Source organism: Harmonia axyridis, chromosome 4, assembly GCF_914767665.1.
Source record: "Harmonia axyridis chromosome 4, icHarAxyr1.1, whole genome shotgun sequence".
NCBI classification, from domain to species: Eukaryota; Metazoa; Arthropoda; class Insecta; order Coleoptera; family Coccinellidae; genus Harmonia; species Harmonia axyridis.
The window spans coordinates 19,593,068-19,615,653 of record NC_059504.1 but is presented as its reverse complement, the minus strand read 5'-3'; the positions used below and the strand labels follow the sequence as shown (position 1 = coordinate 19,615,653).

The window sequence follows — 22,586 nt, the reverse complement described above, 5'->3', positions numbered from 1 at the left end:
TTGTAACAATTGGAATACACATTTCATATACATACATATAAAGCGAATCCTGACGATCTGAAAATGGAATTATATCAAAGAAAAAGGAGCCGCACTTCCCACAAAAATGGATGGTACTGTTTGTCGAAGAAAAACTGACAAGCTTGATGAAGCGCAAAATAGGGGTAAGCACACATGCCGACACCCGACAGAGATATTTATGACTAGATTACTGCACGCTTGAACATATCCATATTTATATTGTTTCCTACCTTAAATTAAAGTTTTGTTGATTTTATAATTATATTTGGCTTAGTACGCAAATTCTAGGGAAGGCTAGCAATATTTTAAATGTTCTCAGAATCCAGATTCCTCGGTATCGCTCGTTACGAGGCGTATACATACATGAAAACCGAGTTGTGATCTTTCGAATTATTTCGCCTGGTGTTCCAAGTTCCAACTTTTTTTGGCGCCCCTGCGAACCTTGCGTGCGTGGCAAGTGCCACGCCCTAGATACGGCCCTGGTTTGAGGATTCAAGAACTGGTATATCTCGACCAGAAATATCAAAAATCAGATCGTATTTTGATTCCTTTTCGACTTGCGGGGCATTTTCAAAAATTAATGTTCCAAATATTTCGCTATACCTCGATATCCGTTTGAGATATTTCAAAAGTTACAAAACATTTTTTTCATCGAACACTACGTGTGAAATTCTAAAGTTGCCTTTCAAAAAGGGGCAATCATAAAACTGTACGAAATTAGCATGAAAATACTAGTAGGTATTATCCAAAGTCCCTCTTAGAATATTCAATTATTCAAATAAAAATAAAATTTGTGCTCATATTTTCCCGCCAAACGCACCATTTTGAAGATGTAAAAGGTTAAATAAATCAAGTGAAAAATTCGACAAATTTTTTCGGAATAATATATGTATGTCATAATTTTAATTTTTCACTTCCTCAAGCAAAATAAGATTTTTTCGATGAATGGTACATAATTACTTAATGTGATCCAAATCGATTGTCACAATGCAAAATGTGACAACGTTCATCCAAAAAAAAAAATAATCCATACAATACAATCCGAAAAAATTATACATTACATTAGCCCATTAGCATTAAATGCTTATAACTTTTTATCTGAGCCGAATATCATACAGGGTGGTCCTAGTTATTTACGTTTCATCGCCAGGGTTGTACAGGGTGTTTCACGTAAGCTGGTCTCTGGATTTTGTGGCTTATCCTTTTAGCAATATTGAAAAGTGACCCATCACAATGATAGTAATTTTCACGGGCTATCCAAAATATGTTGTCGTAAAAACTATCGAACCAAGGCATAGAGAATTATTAAAGAAAAAACATTTTTCAAAAAAATTTTTTTTTTCAAATTTGACTGGTTTTCAAAATAAGGAGGTCTAGAGACAATTTATCTCCAATCGTTTCTTTATTTGAACTTCCAGTTTTCTGAAAACTGAACATTTTTTCTAGCAAAATATACTTGATAATATTTTCCCATATTTTCTGAATGCTCAATCGATTCTAAATCAGAATATATGAATATAGTGGTAGTTTTATATTTATTTCAAGCAATTCCAATTATAATCAACCTCATCCAAGTTGTTTGTGGTTCAATAAATATTCGATTGTCAAATTCTGAAGTTTTCAATCTCGATTATAATGAAAGCTGAAATATAAATCCTAAATTTCATTCAAAGCTCTCGATATGTATACTCTTGAAAAAAGATGTAATATTTTGGAAATATATATTAAAAATAACAAAACACTGCATCCAGATAGATTAGTTATTTATAATACAAGTGCAGAAGGCATTGATATTCTTCCACGAGTTCAAAATTCAAAAACGAGCCACGAAGTGGCGAGTTTCTGATGCGTTTCTGATATATTCTCGCACGATTTTGTTCTACAAGATGTGGAAGAATGAACGGAATAACCACAGAATTAGAGAAAAAATATTCCGCATAGAACGTTTTTTCATAAACACTATGAGCAATGGAGAAATACAGGAACAATATAGAGAAATTTTTTAAATATGCAATCTGAATTTCCCCAGATTGATTATTATGAATGGAATTGGAACGGTTTTTCCTCAATAACTTTTCATGCCGTGGTTCGTTAGTTTTTCCAATAACATATTTGTATAGCCCGTTAAAAATACATTGATGGGTCACTTTTCAATTTTGCTCGAAGGATAAGCCACAAAATTCAGTGAAACACCCTGTACTAACAAATATTTAAATTATTTTTGTTTTCATTTTCTATAACAACTAGAGTTTCTTCAAATATTGCAATTACTCTGAAATATCGATGAAACTTCTTCATCTTCATCTAATTATTATGGCCAATGTGATCTTAAGAACGTTAGTAGTTTCATTTGGAGTGATGGTTCTGGCATATTTCTCTTATCTATATTATTTTCCGACAGTTATCACAAAGTTGAACATTATCGTTACTATCCAATTTTCAAGAGAAAACAGTTGAAGAATTTGGTTTATCGTTCTTACACAGGGTGTTTTAATTAAGACAATCAAATGCCCGATTTTGAAGCAGAACACTTCCGAAAGTCATCAAGTTGTTATTTAGAGAAAATATTTGGAGACACTTTCAGCTGAAATGGAATTGAATTCCAAATGCGTCATTTCTTAATTTTCCCATTTGGGAATTTCTTGATAAACTTTTCTGAATAACCATTTGGTAAATTAAGAATTTTTTTGTAAGGTTGCGGGTTCGATTCCCGCTCGAGGAGGTACTCTTTCTTAAGGTAAAAAAAACTTGTCTGTCATGCCAATATATACAGGATGTGTCACGGTCGATGGTACGTAAAACGTTTACGGAGAACGGAAAGCAAAAATTCATTGATAAATTTGAGTTGTCCAAGTTCATGATCTTCTTATGAACTCCCTGTACATTTTTGGTCCAAACCGCAAAAAGTCTTATAATACTACGTATTAGCAGAATCGAAAAAAAAATAGATAAATTAAGTTTTTTTTTCGAGAAAAGCTTTTTCTGCCGAAAAATTCAAAAAATCTGAGTCCTCATCGCCACCATTTTTTGCATAAAAATCCCATTAACTCATGAACCATTGAGTTTTCAACCGAGTTATGGCATATTGCAAATTGCAATTATCGTCAAAAAAGCTATCTAATGATGCAAAAATATACAGGGTGTTCCATTTGAAATTACAAATTACCTCTACTCTTCGACATAAGTGGCAACACCGCAGCACTTGAAATATTTTAGATCGATAAAGCAGTTGTACCAAATTTTCAATGAATTCCGTTCTCCATAAACGTTTAACGTACCACCGACGCGACCGTGATAGACCCTGTATACTTCTTAAAATATTTTCAGACGAAAATCATTATTTTAAATTTAGAATGTTTATTTATTTGAACTATTACGCTAATATCGGTGCACGTATATTCTCTGATGCCGAATAATGATGAGCCTGATCTAATTGTATATACGAGTTAACAATCTATTTTTTTGATAATTACCTAGGATTGGTGAAAAATTGATTATTGCGCCATTATAAAACATATTTTCTCTGAAAAAAAATTAAAATCTTTTTGTTCAATCTGCAATGAAGATGAGAAGAAGGATAAGCGTATTTGTATTGTCTGTGAAACTTACGTTCATGAAGATTGTTTTCGGTTGAAGAATACTGATAAAGAGGACTTCATATGCCCGAAATATGTATTATAAATTATTCAATATACATACTTATTTTCTGTATTGACAGTTGCATTTCTTCATTTGAACCATTCAATGTTTTTATTTTATTTTCAATATTATGCAACAATTAGTTTTTATTTTGTTTTCAATTTTATCAATACCCTCGAAATTTGTATTTTCACCTCCCAAAAACTTATTATTAAACATTATCATAATCAAAAAAAAAATACGTAGGTCATATTGGGTATACAGTTACCTTATACAGAGTGTGGAAAAGTGATAACAAAATTCAGTACGTAAGGTACAGGTGAGCAACGGTTTGAATGATGTTATTTTCCATACATAATCACATAATGTAACCTTTGAAATATAAAAAGAGTCTCTGCAAATAATTTATGTAATTATAATAATTTATTATTGAACCCTTTTGAAACTAAATAAACTAATTTAAATAAATTAACTTTCAGTTTATGATGATCTACAACTTTGGTCGCCATATTATTTGAAATCAACAATCAAATGGAGGAACAGGATATCAAAATGCTTCGAGAAAATCAATGTCCAAATAGAACAGGAAAGAGCAAAAACATTAATGAATATGGATAAATTGTTTGAAATGTCATACTTCATTTTAATGAAATTCAGATATATACCGGTGAGTCCTTGGCATAATAATAGGTAATAATAAAAAAATATAAAAATATATTAGAAGAGCAAGAAACGTTCATTTCACTTAAAATACAACATACCTATATCTTTTTTTATCCCGATAAATGTTTACGGAACTTCTATATGTTCTATATATCATTAGGCTTTCCTTTCATTCTATAAGTATCCAATTAACTATTAGTTTAAAGTTCAAATAACAAATAGAAGCTATGCAATAATATGTTAAAAAGTAGAAAAGAAATACCTAATGATAACAAATCTATCGTAAAGTCGTCAAATGCACCCCTAGCGACCACATGTAAACCTATATACAATTATGTGATCTCCAATGGAGCAATTGGCGCATGAATTAAGTGCTCTCCTTTTTTTATTTTAAAATAAAAACTGGTGATGCTATACTTTTAGACCTTTTTCAACGATTCCCTATAACCTGTCACAAATCATGAAGTTACCTTTATTCAAAATTACATAAAACAAATTTAAGTAAATGTGTAACTCTTGTTATCTATTAATTCTGCATACATAGTACTATTTTGGCTTTCTGTTAGTTGATAATTGTAACGCGCTCTTTTTTGTTGCTGCAGAAATGTTCTGTTGAAAGAAAAATAAATAAAATGTTGTTATTCCATTTTGTTTCTGCTATTTCTATGGACGAATATTTTCAGTTGGTGTTCAAAGTGATGAAAGTTTTGAACCGAATAAGGATAAACTTTTCTAGAATGCTAATTTGGGAACTAAGAAGAGATATATTGGTTTATCATCACAAAAGAACCGTAAGCGATGTACTTGGGATGTTTGTGAGATTATTGGGATATTCTATCCCCAAAGAAACACCACAGCAGTTAGACGTAAGTTTTTTCAGTTCTGCATTTTATTCATACTTTTAGAAGATAATTGTATATTACATAACGAGAGTTGCAAGAACCAGCTGCGCGGTTTGTTTGTTATTCGTTGACATGGCAACTACCAAAGGTTTTATCTTATTGGTTATTCACTGTGTGATTTACTTTACAGATGCTAACTTATTGGTTGTTAATCGTGTATTCTGTTTACGGTAGAGTAAATCTCACAGTTGCATAAATAGACAGTTACGTAGTTGGCGAATTGTGAAAATTTCGTCATATTCTGTAAGGGGAGTGGAAATTGGTTATTTGTTTTACTAGGCAGCCAAATAGTAGATTGAAGCCGCGGCTGATACTGCTGATAGTTCATAACTAGGAATTCAGCTGAGGCAGCCAATCTACTTTGCTGCCGAGTTGAACATATAATTTTTTCTCCAATTGTTTATAATGGTATATGTAGGATATTGTATTTCCGGTAGTGGTAAATTGAAAAATATTTGATAGAAATCGCAATTTTTGGAATGATTGATTGCTATGGGAATTCAGTTTGACAACTTTTGAAATGTTTAATTACCATTGAGAATAATCATTTTGGTGACTAGGCAAGAAAGTCCTCACTTTGCTACCTATGCTTTACTGATTGATATGTGTCTGCAAAACTAATATTTGCTGTCAATCGGATAGAAAAATTATTTCACTATTGTTCCCTTTCAATTTCAAAATTGCATATTCGATCGGGATGAAAATTCGTGCCAAATATAATTGAAAAAAAAATTCTGAGTAAAATTTTTCGAATAATTTATGGACAACATTTTTCAGCTTACTGATTCAAGCGTTGTTATCGGGCCTATTCTACATTGCACACCCTATATTTTAGTTTTTTATAAGGTAGCAAATTTATTATCTTCGGAAAATTATTGAGATCTATCCTATCGAATTCCATTATTTTTCGATTAATTATCTGTAAAAATAACCCCGATACAGAAGTTTGAATGAGTCGTCATGGAACCGTCGCATTTTGAACACCCAGTAAATGTCACAATGATTATCAAAAGGTCAAACATACCTGTTTCTTTCAGTATTCACTTCTGAATAATATATAGTAATTTCGAAGATATTGTGTTTTTCCAAAGACCCTCCAATTGATGAAAAACCGAAATAACTCAAAAACGTTATGTTTTAAGCATCTGAAGCTTGAAACGAACCTCAGTTCTTTTATTCCATGCAATCTGGAAATTCAATAGAAAAAAAAAATGTTCCATACAAAAAAAAAATCAATTGCACTTTTGACATACCATGTGTAACAGGTCAATTGAAAAGTCCCCGGTAACAATAGTAAACACATATTTTTGGCAAAATTCGATCTTATTATTCAACATAGTTGCCTTTGAGGCAGTTTGAGGGCGATAGAGCGATTATAGCAATCTTACAACTTTTCGAAACCATTTTTGTAATACGATTCGTCTTTCGCTTCGAAATAGGCCACAGTTTCGGCGATTTCTTCTTCATTGGTGCTAAATTTCTTTCCTTTTGAGGTCTGAGAACAGGAAAAAGTCGCTGGGGGCCAGATCTGGCGAATACGGTGGATGAAGAAGCAATTCGAAGCCCAATTTATGCAATTTTGCCATTGTTTTCATTGATTTGTGACGGCGCATTGTCTTTATATTATATGTCCGCTGAAAACATTCAGCATTTATCAGTAACTTTTTTTCGAATTCAGAATCGTAGAAATTTTCCGTATGTTGAATGTGTAAACAACTTTCACGTAATTCGTTGTGTTGTTTTTCGTCTTTGTGAAAAACATTTCATCCCTCATTCAATTAGGGTAATAGGCAATGCTGCTTGTATTGGTTGGGTTGCCATGTGTTATTTATTGAACTGAAAGTGAATTGAACAGGCGTCTTATGCGCGCCACTCTCGAAGCGTTTTTTCGAGCGTTTGGAAGCAGGCGACCAAGTAGCTTGCGTCGAAATGGTAGCTAGTAGGGATGGGACGGTATTTCAATACCGCGATTTTGGAACGGTATTTTTGAGTAACGTAGTCGCGCGTTCCACAAACGTAAAGTAACCGGTTCCAAAGTAACGATAGTTACGGCGTACCGGCACCGGACTTCGAATAATAACATCGAAAAAAAAATAGTACGCCAGTTCCTTTTACAAAACTAAATTCATTTATGATCACCCAAAAACTCCTGCTGTCAGTGCTTTTAATTTTTTTCATTCATTTGCGCCATGTTCAACGAGGAGAAATTAATTTACTTTCCTGTAACTTCGTAAAAATCGTTTCTCTAATTCTGTGGTTAATCCGTTCATTCTTCCATATCTGGTAGAACAAAATCGTGCGAGAATATATCAGAAACGCACAGTTTTCATGGTTATATTTTATTATTCTATGTTGGCACTCCGAACTTTCCGCTACGGCTTTATCTGTCAATTCATCAATTTGCCTTAAAGAAATCAGTTCTGCCAACCAACATTTTTCAATGCAAAAATCACTAAATTATATTTATGGAAATATTTCATTAATTTCAATGAAATTGCAATGAATTAGAGAAAATAATGTATAATACTCGTACAGAAGGCTCATTCTACCACTCGTTCATTCCAAAACTCGCCACTTCGTGGCCAGAGGCATATTTGTAAAATATGTAATAAACAATTTCGTGGCTCGTTTTTGAATTTTGAACTCGTGGAAGAATATCAATGCCTTCTGCACTTGTATTATAAATAACTATTTTGCCATTGTGTTTTCAAAGCCTAATGGAATATATTTGATTTCCATAGTATTTTCCAGAATTAATGATTTCAATATTTTCGATGTTTTTTTTTAAATATTTTTTATTATTTCTTCGATGAAAATTGGTTGTAGCAAATGTAAATTAGTTAGTCCGAGATTACTTTCAACAATTGAAACTTATTCTCAATCGGAAATGCAAATATACTTAAAAATTCTCTGTAAAATAACGGTAAACAAAAAATCGATTCTAGATATTACTATATGTGAAATAAGTTTCTATCAATTCGTTATATTCAATTTGCCAATGAAATTCCAGATATAATTTCTTTCACGTAATACCTAGATTACCCGATGATGGTATATTTCCACTGGAGTTTACACCATCTGTTTTTAATGAGGTGCCCTTCGAAGATTCTAACCTTTGTTGTTATTCTGAGCCACCAAAACATTTTTATAGTTTTATGATTTTGTTATGCTTGCATACGTTCTTCTAAAATTACGTAGAAACTCAATGAACAATGAATTATTATTAAACAGGACAGTCCACAAATAGTCTAGGTATACCAACGGTCTCGTTTCCTTCGTTCCTCCGTCGCTGGTACTCAACTTAGTTGCAATCGCCTACGGTTTTGTTACCTATAACCACAGTTACAAAATCGCGGTATTTTGGAGCGGTATTTTTCTGGAGCGGTCGCAAATGTAACGCGACTGGTGAGTAACCGGTATTTCCATCCCTAGTAGCTAGTCAACACTGATGGCCGTCCCTTGCTGCCATCGAAACCTGCCACTCAAGAGGTTGTTTTATTGAGTATCCGGGTCGGATTTCAGATGGTCACAGACAGCTGGCAATTTATCAGGTACCGTCGGCACTTCGTAGCGTACCAAATTCTTGTGCAAAATGGAAGAATTTTTGATAGGTTTCATTGAAATATTGAGGCAGAAAACCTGTCGATGGAAAATAAAAAGTTCAGCATACGCCAACAGGAATATCAAAAATAAAGCCTATGGGGAACTAGTAGAATATTCCAAAGGAAAATTACAGAATGAAAGAGTAGATGTAAATTTCTATTTGGTCGATATCGTTTTCCATCGTTATTGACAAATCTTCCTCTACATTGAAATAAACATTCATTAATTTCTCTTAAAATATACTCGTTTTCTTTGATATCAAAATGACAGCTCTTTTTGGAAAACCCCTCCAGTATAACAACTGATATTTTAGCTTATTTCATTTCAAATTAGCTAATAACATTTATAGTTTTCGACATATTTTTTGATACGACTTTCGGATTTTTCATTCGATACGTAAACAGAAAATTACAGGCTAGGACAATCGAATTGATAATAAAAAAATTTATTTTGAGTAATTTGGTTCGAACTTTCAAATCTCATTTTCTCAAATTACAGATATGAGTACACGTTGTTGCAAAGAAAAATTTTTCGATTAGGCTTCCACATCGGTAAAAATACTGATTGACTAGGAACACTACCATCAAATGGGACATTTTATGGAAGAAAGATCTCTTCATAAAAAGAAACAAATTTTGGTCATATAATAATAATAATAACCGCCTTTATTAGGCGAAAGTTTAGCTAAGGTTAGGTTATACCAGACAAAGTCTAAAAGTAAATATCCAAACCTCTAATTGGATTATTATTTTCAATTATAAGAGAAATTAATGAATGTTTATTTCTATGTAGAGGAAGATTTGTCGATAACGTTGGAAAACGATATCGGCCAAATAGAAATTTATATCTATTCTTTCATTCTGCAATTTTCCTTTGGAATATTCTACTAGTTCCCCATAGGCTTTACTTTTCATATTCCTGTTTGCGTATGCTGAACTTTTTATTTTCCATCGAGAGGTTTTCTGCCTAAATATTTCGATGAAACCTATCAAAAATTCTTTCATTTTGCACAAGAATTTGGTACGCTACGAAGTTCTGACGGTACCTGATAAATTGCCAGTTGTCTGTGATCATCTGAAATCCGACCTGGATACTCAATAAAACAACCTCTTGAGTGGCGGGTTTCGATGGCAGCAAGGGACGTCCGTCAGTGTAGACTAGCTACCATTTCGACGCAAGCTACTTGGTCGCCTCCTTCCAAACGCTCGAAAAAACGCCTCGTGAGTGGCGGGCATTAAGACGGTTTGGAGATTTTTATTGCAGGGAATGTTGATAAACGCAGCAAAGCGGACCAAGCTCATGTTGTTTTTAAGAGTCAAGACTATATTATTTTAGAAATATGAAAGGGCAGCCACAAACTGGGCTAAATTGTCGCCCATCGAAAAGAGGCGCCTGAAACAGTCGCTTTACTGTTTCACCCCAACGCCGGCCCTGTTCATCCATTGTCACATATCGACGCAAAAATTCAGGTTTATTGCACTTAAACAGCTTCAAACACTGCTCAGAATCATTAACACATTGTTGCTTTTGATCGATTGTGAGCTCGTACAAATATTATTGAATGACATGATGTACATATATATTCAGATGATATCTTCACAATGTCTGCTATCTCGATCAACTTAACTTTAACGTCATTCAAAACTATTTTGTGAACTTTTTTGATTTTTTCGTCGGTGATAGCCTCTCTTGGGCGTCCAATGCGATCTCCGTCTTCGATGCTCATTTCACCACGTTTAAACTTAGCATACCAATCAATGATGGTTGAGTTTCTTGGTGCAGATCCCGGAAACTCTTCCTCAAGCCAAGATTTTGCTTCAACTGTATTTTTTCCTCCAAAAATCAATATTTTATCAGCACATGAAATTCTTTATTTTCATCTTTTTTCAAATAACAAAAGTAACTACACTCACAACGCAATATCTCACAAACTAATGGTCGGACTGCTGTCAAATTTTGATACGTATCGTTTGAAGGTTAGTACTAACTAAAAATCATATGGATTTAATACTAGCACCGCCGTCTGTACATCAGACCGAGGACTTTTCAGTTGGTCTAATACATCCAAACAATCGTAATAGAGCGTCGCCTCAATATACGAACATCCTGGTATATTCGGTAGCCAAGGTTTATACAAAACCTTATCAAATAACTTATTTCACATCTTTTTCAGGTCGAACTGGAGGCAGCTCTTTTAACCTGCATGAAGACACATTACTGCTATCCGAAACAAGTACTCAGAGTGCTGCTCACCCTGTTGAGCAAAAAATATGTACACATAACCGTCTCTAATGTCAATATAATAGAGAAATTCTTGACTGCCTTTGCGGATTTTTGGTTTGATTTCCACCCCTATAAAGATTTGGCTCTAGTTGAAGGCCTAGTTGAATGCCTGCACAATATCTACATGGACTATAGAGACGACGGGGAAATCGTCAACCGAATGACGTCCAGATTTTTGATAGGAACGTTGTTCGACATGTGGAGAACAAATGCTGTACTCATCATGGACAAGCATTTCATAATACGCATACTAAGCGTAATTGCCGTACACGACAATAAGAACGCTAGGTTCCTATTGCGTCTTAAAATACTGGATTGCATATCCAAATTTTATGATCAATATAAGAACATGTAAGTATAGAGCAATATTCCAGGACGAGTCTTTGACTCGTACAGACAGGGTGATCCAGATTTTAGTTCAATAAGTTTGGCCTCTGATAAAACAACTCTTTCCATGAAAGAAAGTTCATATAAACATATATCCTAACAAGCTTCGTTTTCGAGATACAGGATGTTAAAGTTTGAAAAAAAATCAATTTTTTATCTTTTACTCTAGTATTATTACATTCATTCTTTTAATATTTTGGTATTGAAGTTAAGACAATGTAATATTTCGAATTAGGTGAGTGTCTTCTACCAAAATTTTCCAGTGACGTAGATATAGGGGTGCGATGATCCTTTTTCTATTGGAAATTAACACCACTGTCTTTTTTTCGAGAAAAAGTATTCAACTTCTGAAATAAACAGGGTTTCACTAAAAAAAAAGTGCCTTAAATTTTTTTCATAGAATGGACCGTTTTCGAGATGATCGAAATAAAGCGAACACTATCCAGGAAAATCCATAATTCTTCCAAATTTCCAATTAATGATAAATGGAACTACAAAAATTAGTGTATTGAAACGTTTAAGATGGCATTCAAATGGACATTTTAGAAAGAACGTTTATCATTAACATTTAACATCAATTTTCAGAATACTCACAATTTTTTTTATTGCTGACAGATGTTCTTTTTGAATTGTTCAAATAAATGACATCTAAAAGCATTACAATGACCTATACGTCAATTTTTGTATTTCATTCATCACTAATGGGAAAATTTGAAAAATCAATTTTTGTGAATTTTCGTGGATAGTGCTTTCTACTCGATTATCTGAACAATGGTACATTTTATGAGAGGAAATTCAACTTTTTTTTTTTAGTGAAGCTCTGTTGATTTCAAAAATGAAATAATTTTCCCAAAAAATAGACAGTGGTCCGGATTTTCAATAGAAAAGGATCATCGTACCCCTATATCTACGCCTTTGGATAATTTTGGCAGGAGACACCTAATCCGAAGCATTACATCATTCAACACCTACAAATTCAAATAATGAATGTCATAATACAAGAGTTATAGAAAAAAATTTTTTTTTTCAAACTTCAAATTTCGAAAACGAAGTTACTAGGATATATATTTATCGTAACTTTTTTATGTTATTTAACTAAAATCTGGACCTTTATATATTAACAACAGAAAATTCCTAATGTGAAAAGAAACACTTTCACCTTTACCATTTTTCCAATTCAGCTCTGTTGAAAATCCTTAGGAAAAAGTAATTTTTAATATTATCACCAAAATATCTGGTCATTTCCATCATTTGGTACTGTGTCGAAAGAAAATTAGAAAATTTCACCATTCAATCGTGATTGAGCGATCAATTCTTGAACTATGTTGGATACTCTGAGGTCAAAACTTAATATTGAACCAACGAATGAGCTGAATAACAATGAAATCTTCTTTTCAGGGATCCTTATCCTCAATACGACTTGATTGTTCTGATGTGGGCTCTCATGCCTAATCTTACTGATGAGTATATAGTAAGAGTGAACGAAAAAAAGAATCAAGAAAATGACAAGTCCTATGAGTGGAACACTTGGCACAAAGTCATCGGTGGGCAATCTACCTTTCCATTTACACCAAAGGTATCCTCTTTCTTACAAGTGACAAGTCAGAACCAGGTTGTAGATAATGTTTTGATTATTGACGACAACAAAGTATGCCAAGTAAACGTGAAAGACAAAACCATGATAAATTTCGCAACGATGATGACAACGTAAGTATCTTTTTCGAATTATTCTTGAAAGTAGTTTGTACGAAGCCCTGGAAGGGTCATCCAAAATAAAAATTCAACTTCCAAATTATAACTCTGAAATTTTACCTGAAATTCCGAGTTATATCTCAGAATATTGAAGTTTCGAATTATTCTAACTGACAAAGAAACTGCAACACCCAGAAGGAGCTGTTTAAATTTTAATTTTTTTTTGGTAAAACATAGTATAGCAAGGAGTAGATGATTGAAATTTGGAGAAAAAAAGATGGGTTTACAATTGTTTTCAATAAATTTGTTGATAATGTGTTTGTCCACCGTGATTATCTATACACTCCCCAACACATCTCGGCAGCATTGATGCAATAAAATGGTCTATTTCTTCTTGAGGGAAACTATCCCAAGCTACCTGTACTTCATCTCTCAGAGCCACCAAAGTCCGTGGAGCTGGGGTTACTTTCCAAGCCTTCTACCCATGATGTTCCAAACATGCTTATGGGTGAAAGATCGGGGGATCTGGGCGGCCATGGTAAAAGATTCACATGGGTCGCTTCGAAAAAGATTAAACTAACTCTGGCAACATGAGATCAGGCATTATCTTGCTGAAATATTGGATTCTCGAGCCGGTTGAAGTAAGGGAGAACATATGGCTCCACTATTCCTTGAAGGTAACGGGGGATCTGGGCGGCCATGGTAAAAGATTCACATGGGTCGCTTCGAAAAAGATTAAACTAACTCTGGCAACATGAGATCAGGCATTATCTTGCTGAAATATTGGATTCTCGAGCCGGTTGAGGTAAGGGAAAATATATATGGATCCACTATTCCTTGAAGGTAACGCAGCGCTGTCATGTTACCTCGGATAAAAAAGGTGACCTACTTGTATTTGCAATAGCTCACATACCATAACGCTTACTGTCCGGTGTACATGACGGTCAACATCAAACTGAGGTCCACGTCTTTCTCCCCGACGTCGTCTAACCCTTCTTCGGCCATCATGTGCACCCAAGTAGAATCGAGATTCATCAGAAAAGACGACCTGATGCCATTCCACATTCCAATGTTGGTTCTCCGCACCACTGTAATCGTTGCCGGCGATGCCCAACCGTCAGAGGTAACATAAGATGGAGTCGATAATGCTGTAGTCCAAAAGACCTTATCCGGCGGTAAACCTTTCGGACAGTTACAGAATGGCCTTGTTCTCCTAACCACTCATCAGCCAAAGATCGAGTTGTCGCAAATCGATCTTTAATTGCCATAAGTCTTCTTCGATTTTGGGCATTATCAAACCAAATTCTTAATTCTCAAAATGACAACCCTGCCTCCCGTAGATCAATAATTTGACCTCTTTCAAATTCACTTAGCTGGCGATAAATTCCGCGTACGAGTGCTCTAGGCATTTAAATGGATCTCCTCGGAACAGCTGGTTTGTTTGTGAAATTTAAAAAACATGCAAAAACCGACTTCAATATTTAAATAACAAAAATTGTTCACATGGAAGAACCTTCACGATTTTGTCTCCAAATTCAATCATTTACTCCTTGCTATAGGTACTATCTATGTTTAACAAAAAAAAAATTAAATTTAAACAGCTCCTCATGGGTGTTGCAGTTTATTTGTCAGTTAGTACAAGGGCGTAGAAATGGGGGGGACTGGGGGTAATTAGATAGATAGATAGATAGATAGATAGATAGATAACTTTATTTCAAATATTCCCTGAGAATACATAAAGAAGAAATGGAATAGTGTCAATAACACATAACTTAACTCTACTCAAATAAACTCAACCTATAACTAAATATTTTACAATTTCCGTTCGAAATAATCATTTAAACCATACACCTCAAGGTCTATCAAGAACTTCTTAGTTTTTGATTTGAATTGTCTATAATTCTGTATATATTCAATATTTTGGGGCAAATTATTGAAAATTCGTATGCACATATAAGAAGGGCACTTTTCGGATATAGTCAACCTGTGCATGGGAACATTGATATTGGCTGTTCTTGTATTGTAGGTGAAATTTGTATTATTCTGAAGGAATTCAGCTTTATTTCTATGAAGATACAACAAACATTCATGCAAGTAAAGACCATATACAGTTAATATTCCCAAGGACCTAAATTTTCCCCTACACGATTCCCTGTATCTCAAGTTCAAGAGTATTCTTACTACTCTCTTTTGAATAATAAATACCGACTGTACTGAGGCACTAATTCCCCAAAAAATTATTCCATATCTAATCAAGGATTCAAAGTTAGCAAAATATAGAATTTTTTAAATTTTTTCATCCACATATTTGTTTAATATTCTTTGAGCATAACAGAATATATCAAGTTTTTTCACCAAGTTGTTTATATGTGGAGTCCATTTTAAAAACTCATCTATAAACAATTCCGAGGAATTTGGTGCTTTCTGTTGTGTTTACGGTGAAGTTGTTAAAATTTATTGTGTACGGTTTAGGTTTTATATTACTTGCACGAAATATTATAATATTGGTTTTAGTGGTATTCATTACAAAATTATTTTTCAAAAACCACTGTTCTGCCCAGTCGTAAATTATGGCACATTTCTAATTAATTAGAACCCCCCCCCCAAGATTTCCAAAATATATAATTTCATAATGAGACGAAGAACGCAAATTTTTCCATAGAATGAACCAATACTGTTTCAAATTCTCTTAAAAATCGACACGGCAGCATAAAATACGGTTTATGAGTTCATTATCGCTTTCAAAATGATAACTTTTTATTGCACTACGAGCTTTTCAATGTCCGAGATTTATTATTTTCCTTCACCTATCCGTTTTGTCGGTGTCCCCATTGTTTTGCCATCTGTACTTTTTGCATTTGTCATCGGTATACACTTAACCATTGTTTTAATTTTTTTATCATTTTCCTCACAAAATTTTAATACTGCAGTTATCAAAGATCTGAACTGAGTTAGTCCATTGAAAAATTGTCTGTGATGTTTTTTACAATTTAATGTGTTTCATGCAAATTGCAATTTATTTGTAAAGACATTAGTTTTGAATTTACTATACAGAAACGAAAATGACAGCTTCATCAGATGATTTCAAGAGTGCGATAAACATGGGTCCAGTAACGATTTGTTTTCGAGATGCAAATGTTGAAGTTCAAGTTTATTTCTTATAGTGAGGGCCGTCGCTAGCCAAACTGCCGCCCTAGGCAGAGACCCATTTTGCCGCCTTAACAAAACTTACTTCTAATTAATATTGGTTAATCGGGGTCCAGAGTTGGTTTGGTTAATTTGTTTTCAAAGATTCAGTGTGTAAGTGTGAAAAACTCCACACATTTTTATAAAAAGTATTAAAGGAAAGAAAAAATGTATTTTAAGTGTAATTCTTTTTATGGATTCAAATTTTAATCCAATAGATGATTTAGGATAAGTGGAATGTAATAAACAAAAAACGTGCTCAATTGAATTCTAATGAATAAATGATAAAATATATTAATTGAATTCAGGTTTCAGATACTTCTGCTAAGTTTTGACTACATACAGGGTGGCCACTTTTTCAATGGGATTGTATTGGTAACTTTTAAACCATAAGAGTTAGAAGGTCGGTCAAATGGAGAAAAAGTTGCATTCATAGGAGCATTGTCAAGCAGTTCAAACAAATCGAGATTATCAGGGCCGGTTATTGAGATATCATAAAAAAAGTAAATTCTGTCATTTTGATTTTTCTTTTTTTCCCACTTCATTTCAAATATCATCAAAAAATGTTACAAGAATTTTTTATTTGACAGTAAATTATCCTCAATTTGAAGTGATCAGATTTCGTATCCAACGTTTCGTACTCTCTGGGCCACCCTCAACCTCATTTTTTTCAATACGGACCTGCATATTTTATGACATTTTTCGGAATAACTTTTAACGCTGAATTCAATGATATATCATACAATGGCATTCAAAGTGTATTTTCAGGTGATTTTGACCCTTATCCAATTTTCTTTGGGTCGGATCTGTATTACCTTCATTTAGTTTAATTAACAACATGCAATATGCAATAAATTTCGATAAGAAAATCAACTTACCCTTCTTGAACTAAATGGAACATATTAGAATCAAAACAAGAAACCAGTATACTGGTTTCTTGGTTCTTCTTTTATAATAATCATTTAAATATTTCAATTCATAATAATTGAACGAAAGTATCATTTAGTGAAAGAAAAATCAAATGATTATTCGAAAGTAAATGAAAATTAATGGAGTAAGTGTTCGAAATGTTCACCATTTTGTAAAATGCACTTTACGGTTCTGGAACCCATACTTCTTATACATTTGCTTGTTTGGTCTCCTTGAATACCTTCCAAAACATTCTCAATTTTCTCGCGAGGTATCACTATTGTTGTATTTGTCATTTGTTCCGTTGAAACAAATTACAGAATCGAACTTTATTTTGAGATCATTACGATATAAGTTTTGCAAGGCTTGGTATTCAAATTTAAAATCATTGTATTCGCGTCTCTTGACTATTTTATTAACAGCAGTTTTTGAAAAATTCCATTCACTGGCCCCAGTTCTCGATTTTTTTTCTGGGTTCGATTGAATTTGGGTCAGAACATTGATATCGTTAATGGACTTGTTTTTTTTTACATACACACCATTAAATTTGGATGACGGTCAAAATCACCTGAAAATCAACTTTGAATGACATTGTTTGATATATCGTTGAATTCAGCGTTAAAGGTTATTTCGAAAAATGTCATAAAATATGCAGGTCCGTATTGAAAAAAATGAGGTTGAGGGTGGCCCAGAGAGTACGAAACGTTGGATACGAAATCTGATTACGTCAAATTGAGGATAATTTACTGTCGAATAAAAAATTCCTGTAACATTTTTTTATAATATTTGAAATAAAGTGGGAAAAAAAGAAAAATCAAAATGACATAATTTAATTTTCTTATGGTATCTCGAAAACCGGCCCTGATAATCTCGATTTGTTTGAACTGCTTGATAATGCTTCTATGCATGCAACTTTTTCTCCATTTGACCGATCTTCTAACTCCTATGGTTTAAAAGTTACCAATACAATCCCATTGAAAAAGTGGCCACCCTGTATAACACTCGAACATTTAGTTTTTTTTTTCTTTGATATGATTAAATTAAACAACCGGATGATGCGAATAAACAATTATTTCAAATTCGGATAGATGTTACAGATATTCACGATGCAAAGAAGTTTGATATTAGAAATTTGATAAAAAAATGATTAGTGAAATTCGTTTACATAAAAAAAATGTTTAATTCGTTCTTCCAGTAATCCAGATTTTCCAGAAAAAGTAGATGCCACACTCCATTATTTGCCGCCCCTCTAGAGTGGGCCCTGCAGTTTCAGGTTCCTAGCTCACTAGCTCAGTTCCGATTATAGAAAAAGCTTGAAAGATCCTTGTTTAAGATCCTTTTCTTAAAATTATTCAAGGAATTTTTCATTTTTCGTAGTACCTCCAATTTAGGAACAATCGAATGGTATGAATCAAAAAAATGCTATTATTTCGAGTAAACTTCGTTATCCAACCCTTCTTTCTCATATTACAGATATGAGTGAACGTTGTCCTCAAGAATTTTTTTCCGATTAACCCCCCCCTCTCCCAAGAAAAAAAAGATCCACGACCTCGAATTAGTATATAATTTGGTCCAAAATTTCAGAGAATTTCCAGAAAAATAAGAAAAGACCTAATATTTTAGTGACCACAGATCCGACCAAGTTGAAATTTTGCATGTAGGGTAAAATCCAAATAGATGCCCCACTTTTATGAAATTTAACTCATAATTTTGGAAATATTCATATTATATCAATAATTTCTACGACTTCAGTAGTCTTATCATTCGATATGGAATACTATGATTTTTTTTGACCTAGCAATTTTACAAAATTCTGCTGTTTGTGGAATACTTTTTTTTGCGGATAGATGCCTACAGGTATAAATAGTTGCCCCCCCATTAAAATACTGAGTGGGATAGATGCCCGTCGTACTGTGTGAATAAAAACCAAAATTCATGAGATTTTCTATGTCTCAAGCAACAATTATTATAAAAAACATTTAGCACTTTCGATCTTCAAGCGGTAATGAAAAACCATTATTATATATTGAAACCATTCATTCAACGAAAATATACATTTTTTTTAGTATATATTATGAAACCTCTAATAATGTATCTATCGAAAAAAAATTGGATACCGACACCATGCATTAAAATAAAACCTTTTAATTTCTTCTACCTAGCTATACTTTATCATTAATATTAATATATAGGGTGTATATCAATAGATGCGAAAAAATTATTTTAAATTATATAAATTATAAACTGCTCAGTTGAAGCCCCCAAAGGCGCGCCCAAAAAGTAGTTTTAAATTTTTTTCTAAAAAACCAGAAAATTCACAAAAAATAATTGAGCTGATATTTTATGCGGGCAAGAAGGCATTCAAAAAAAATGTTAGTGGTGTTCCTCTATGATTCCAAGGGGTTGAAAAAGCCACCCCCTAAACTTGTTTCTCAATAACTTTTTCCTTACTCATATTTCACGATAAAAAAATTAATATTGGATAGACTGATCAATTCAATAAAAATGAAGTCCCTTGTAATTTTCTGCTGAAATTCGTGGTTTTTGAGAAAAAAAATTATCAACAGATAATACGCCTGAGTTTTGAGGCTGGAATTATTTTCGAACTTAAATTTATCAAATAAGAGGATGTCGAAACGATATTTTCATTGAGAACTGGTTCAAATTTTAAATAAATGTAACAAAAACAAACAATTATAAACACTTCACAAATTAAAAACTACTTTTCGGGCGCCATCTGGAATCTGAAAGACCCACTTTATTTTTCGACAAGGGATTGCCTCCTAAATTATTGAGACATCTATCCCACTGGGCCACGTGGCACTATCGCAGTATAGTAACATCATTTGATTTATTTCTAAATTATCAATTGATGTTCAAAAATAGTTTACAATGTGATATATTCATGAAAATTCTTTCGTGCTTCAAGGAGGTCAATTTTTTTCTCAATTCAATGATTTGGCCATTGTGAAGTTATGAAAAAAGGATTCCTGATAAAAAATTCAACTATCAAATTAGGAGTCTGCGCGCCTATGGATTCGGCTAGCTCGATTGTGATTGGCGACACTAAACTAAACTAATAGGGGCGAAAAGAGTAAAACTAGAGCGAAAACAATCAATGCACCAATTGCTTCTTCGTAAAATGGAAGAAGGGTCTATACACTTCCACAATTTGAAACGGTTGAATTGCCAAACCTTGCTGAACAGAAATGTCAACGTCAACACAGTTTGACATTCTCATCTGTCAAACCATAGACAACATACATCGAAACTTCTCATGCAGCTAAAAAAACATCCGTTATAAAAACAGCACAGAACCTTGAAAATTTATGTAGAACATCTTGAAAGATATTCTAATTTCTGTGATCAACAATACGTTTGAGTTCCTCTCACATTTTGGAATTTTTATTCAGTTTTTAGTTTTTCGAAAGAATTATGGAATCACTATATATAAAATTTTATTTTCAGAGAGCTCATCGTGAAGAAGTCCGATATCTCCATATTGCATTTGAAAAAAACAAAACGATACTCGCCAAAGGAGTTACCGAGAGAATACGTGAAGTACGTCTACCGATTCATCCACTCGAGACTTGAAACCTTTTTTCCAAAAGAAAAGGATCTGTTGATGGAAACGCTTCATACTTTGATTTCTTCCTTGTCCGACAGACAACGCAACGAACTCTTATTTAAAATATACAAGGAAGAAACACAAGAAGAAATTCAAGGTCACGAAGAGACACGAAGGGACCACCAAGACCAGGGTAATCTCTTGGGAGCTGCGGAAGATCTTTCCGCTGAACAACAAGTGTTCAATCGAAATGAGGCGGAAGCACCTCTCTTGGTAGCAATAGATCTTCCCGTTGAACAAGAAGCGTTCAATCGGGAGGAGGCGGAACCACCTGTCTTGGAAGCTGTAGAAGATCTTTATGTTGATCAGGAAGCGTTCAATCGAGAGGAGGCGGAAGCACCTATCTTGGTAGCAATAGATCTTCCCGTTGAACAAGAAGAGTCCAACCAAGTGGAGACTGAAGAAATTGACGTTGAACAAGAAGATTTTAACCAAGTAATAATTGAAGCAGAACAGTCCGTTGTTGAACGTACAGGTGTTCAAGAAGTCCAGACAGACGAGAATGATCTACTTTATGATGTAGATGAGGATTATTTTTACGACCCAACAGCTGTCACATCTAACTCGCTCATAGAGAAGTTGTTTGGACAAATAGTGTTTTCAGAAACGGACGTAGTGAACACGACATATGAAGCGCTGATTTGTTCAAGTCTCTTTCGACTATATTATCATCCCGAGCCTTACGGCGAAGAATGTGTAAAGCAATGTTCATTGTCTCGCTTGCTGGATGCTTCCAGAATTTCTGGGGTAGGTACAAGTAAATCAACATACTTTATCACAGTGTCACACTTTCCTCAATAAGTCTCGGGGACTAACTTGTGAAAGCAAATTTTTTCTACAAAAGGAAAAACGATTGACATTTGATCGGTCATAAAAAAGGACTTTCTATGAAATATTTTTTCCCGGATATACAGGGTGTTTCATTGGTAAATGTACATACGTTGACCTGAGGTAGAACTGCCCTGATGAGTCCAAAAAACCTATATATGATAGGTCTAATCTTCCCCATAGCCGAGATACAGGGTGGTTTATAAATTCACCAATATTTTCAATTCCTTATAACTTTTGAACCACCCAGTATATTTGATTCATATTCGAAGGAACAATTTACTCCATTAGGTCCTTCGATTAATCTTTAAACTAATTGAAAAAATCAGGTCCTTATTAGAAAAATATGGCAATTTAGTTCAATAGTGGAATTTCACTAACTTCTCAGAAAAATCGTACATTGAGATTAAATTGGGAAATTCTTGTTTTGCTGATTGAATATTTGTATTGCTTGATATTCTGACAAATTTTCAAAAGTATTTTCCAGAAACGTATGGCTTGTGGGGTGTTGGCAACAATGAATAAATTACTAAACACAAATAAATGAACAAAGAAAACATTTAAAAAGAATCACAGATGTTGTTCGAAAGGCCAATTGTTTTGCTCGATACACATTCTTGCCCATTTTTAATTATGTTGAATATCCTTTTTTATCATGTCTGGATTATTACGGATCTTATTGTATGCATCTTCGATACGTTGTAAGAGAATTTCCTCACTTCATATTCCAGACGAATTCACTAAGGATTTCAAATATTCCCAAACGAAATAATCGACAGGATTGAAATCTGGTGATCTAGCCGGCCCATATAGGGTCCACCTTTGCCTATCCACATATTTGGAAA

General features: G+C 33.6%; 1 protein-coding gene across 2 annotated transcripts in view; it reads left to right on the top strand.

Moving 5' to 3' along the window:
* The first annotated feature begins 3,270 nt into the window (after positions 1 to 3,270).
* Positions 3,271 to 22,586, top strand: part of LOC123678408 — a 35,491-nt gene continuing 16,175 nt past the window's right edge. The window contains exons 1-6 of one of the 2 annotated variants that reach the window (XM_045615423.1): positions 3,271 to 3,973; positions 4,140 to 4,327; positions 5,007 to 5,189; positions 11,002 to 11,462; positions 12,897 to 13,205; positions 20,754 to 21,660. In XM_045615423.1, coding sequence (XP_045471379.1) covers positions 4,265 to 4,327; positions 5,007 to 5,189; positions 11,002 to 11,462; positions 12,897 to 13,205; positions 20,754 to 21,660 — 1,923 coding nt within the window. In that variant the 5' untranslated portion in view covers positions 3,271 to 3,973; positions 4,140 to 4,264. Of the gene's footprint in view, positions 3,980 to 4,139; positions 4,328 to 5,006; positions 5,190 to 11,001; positions 11,463 to 12,896; positions 13,206 to 20,753; positions 21,661 to 22,586 lie in introns of both variants that reach the window. The other variant, XM_045615422.1, reaches the window with a different exon arrangement.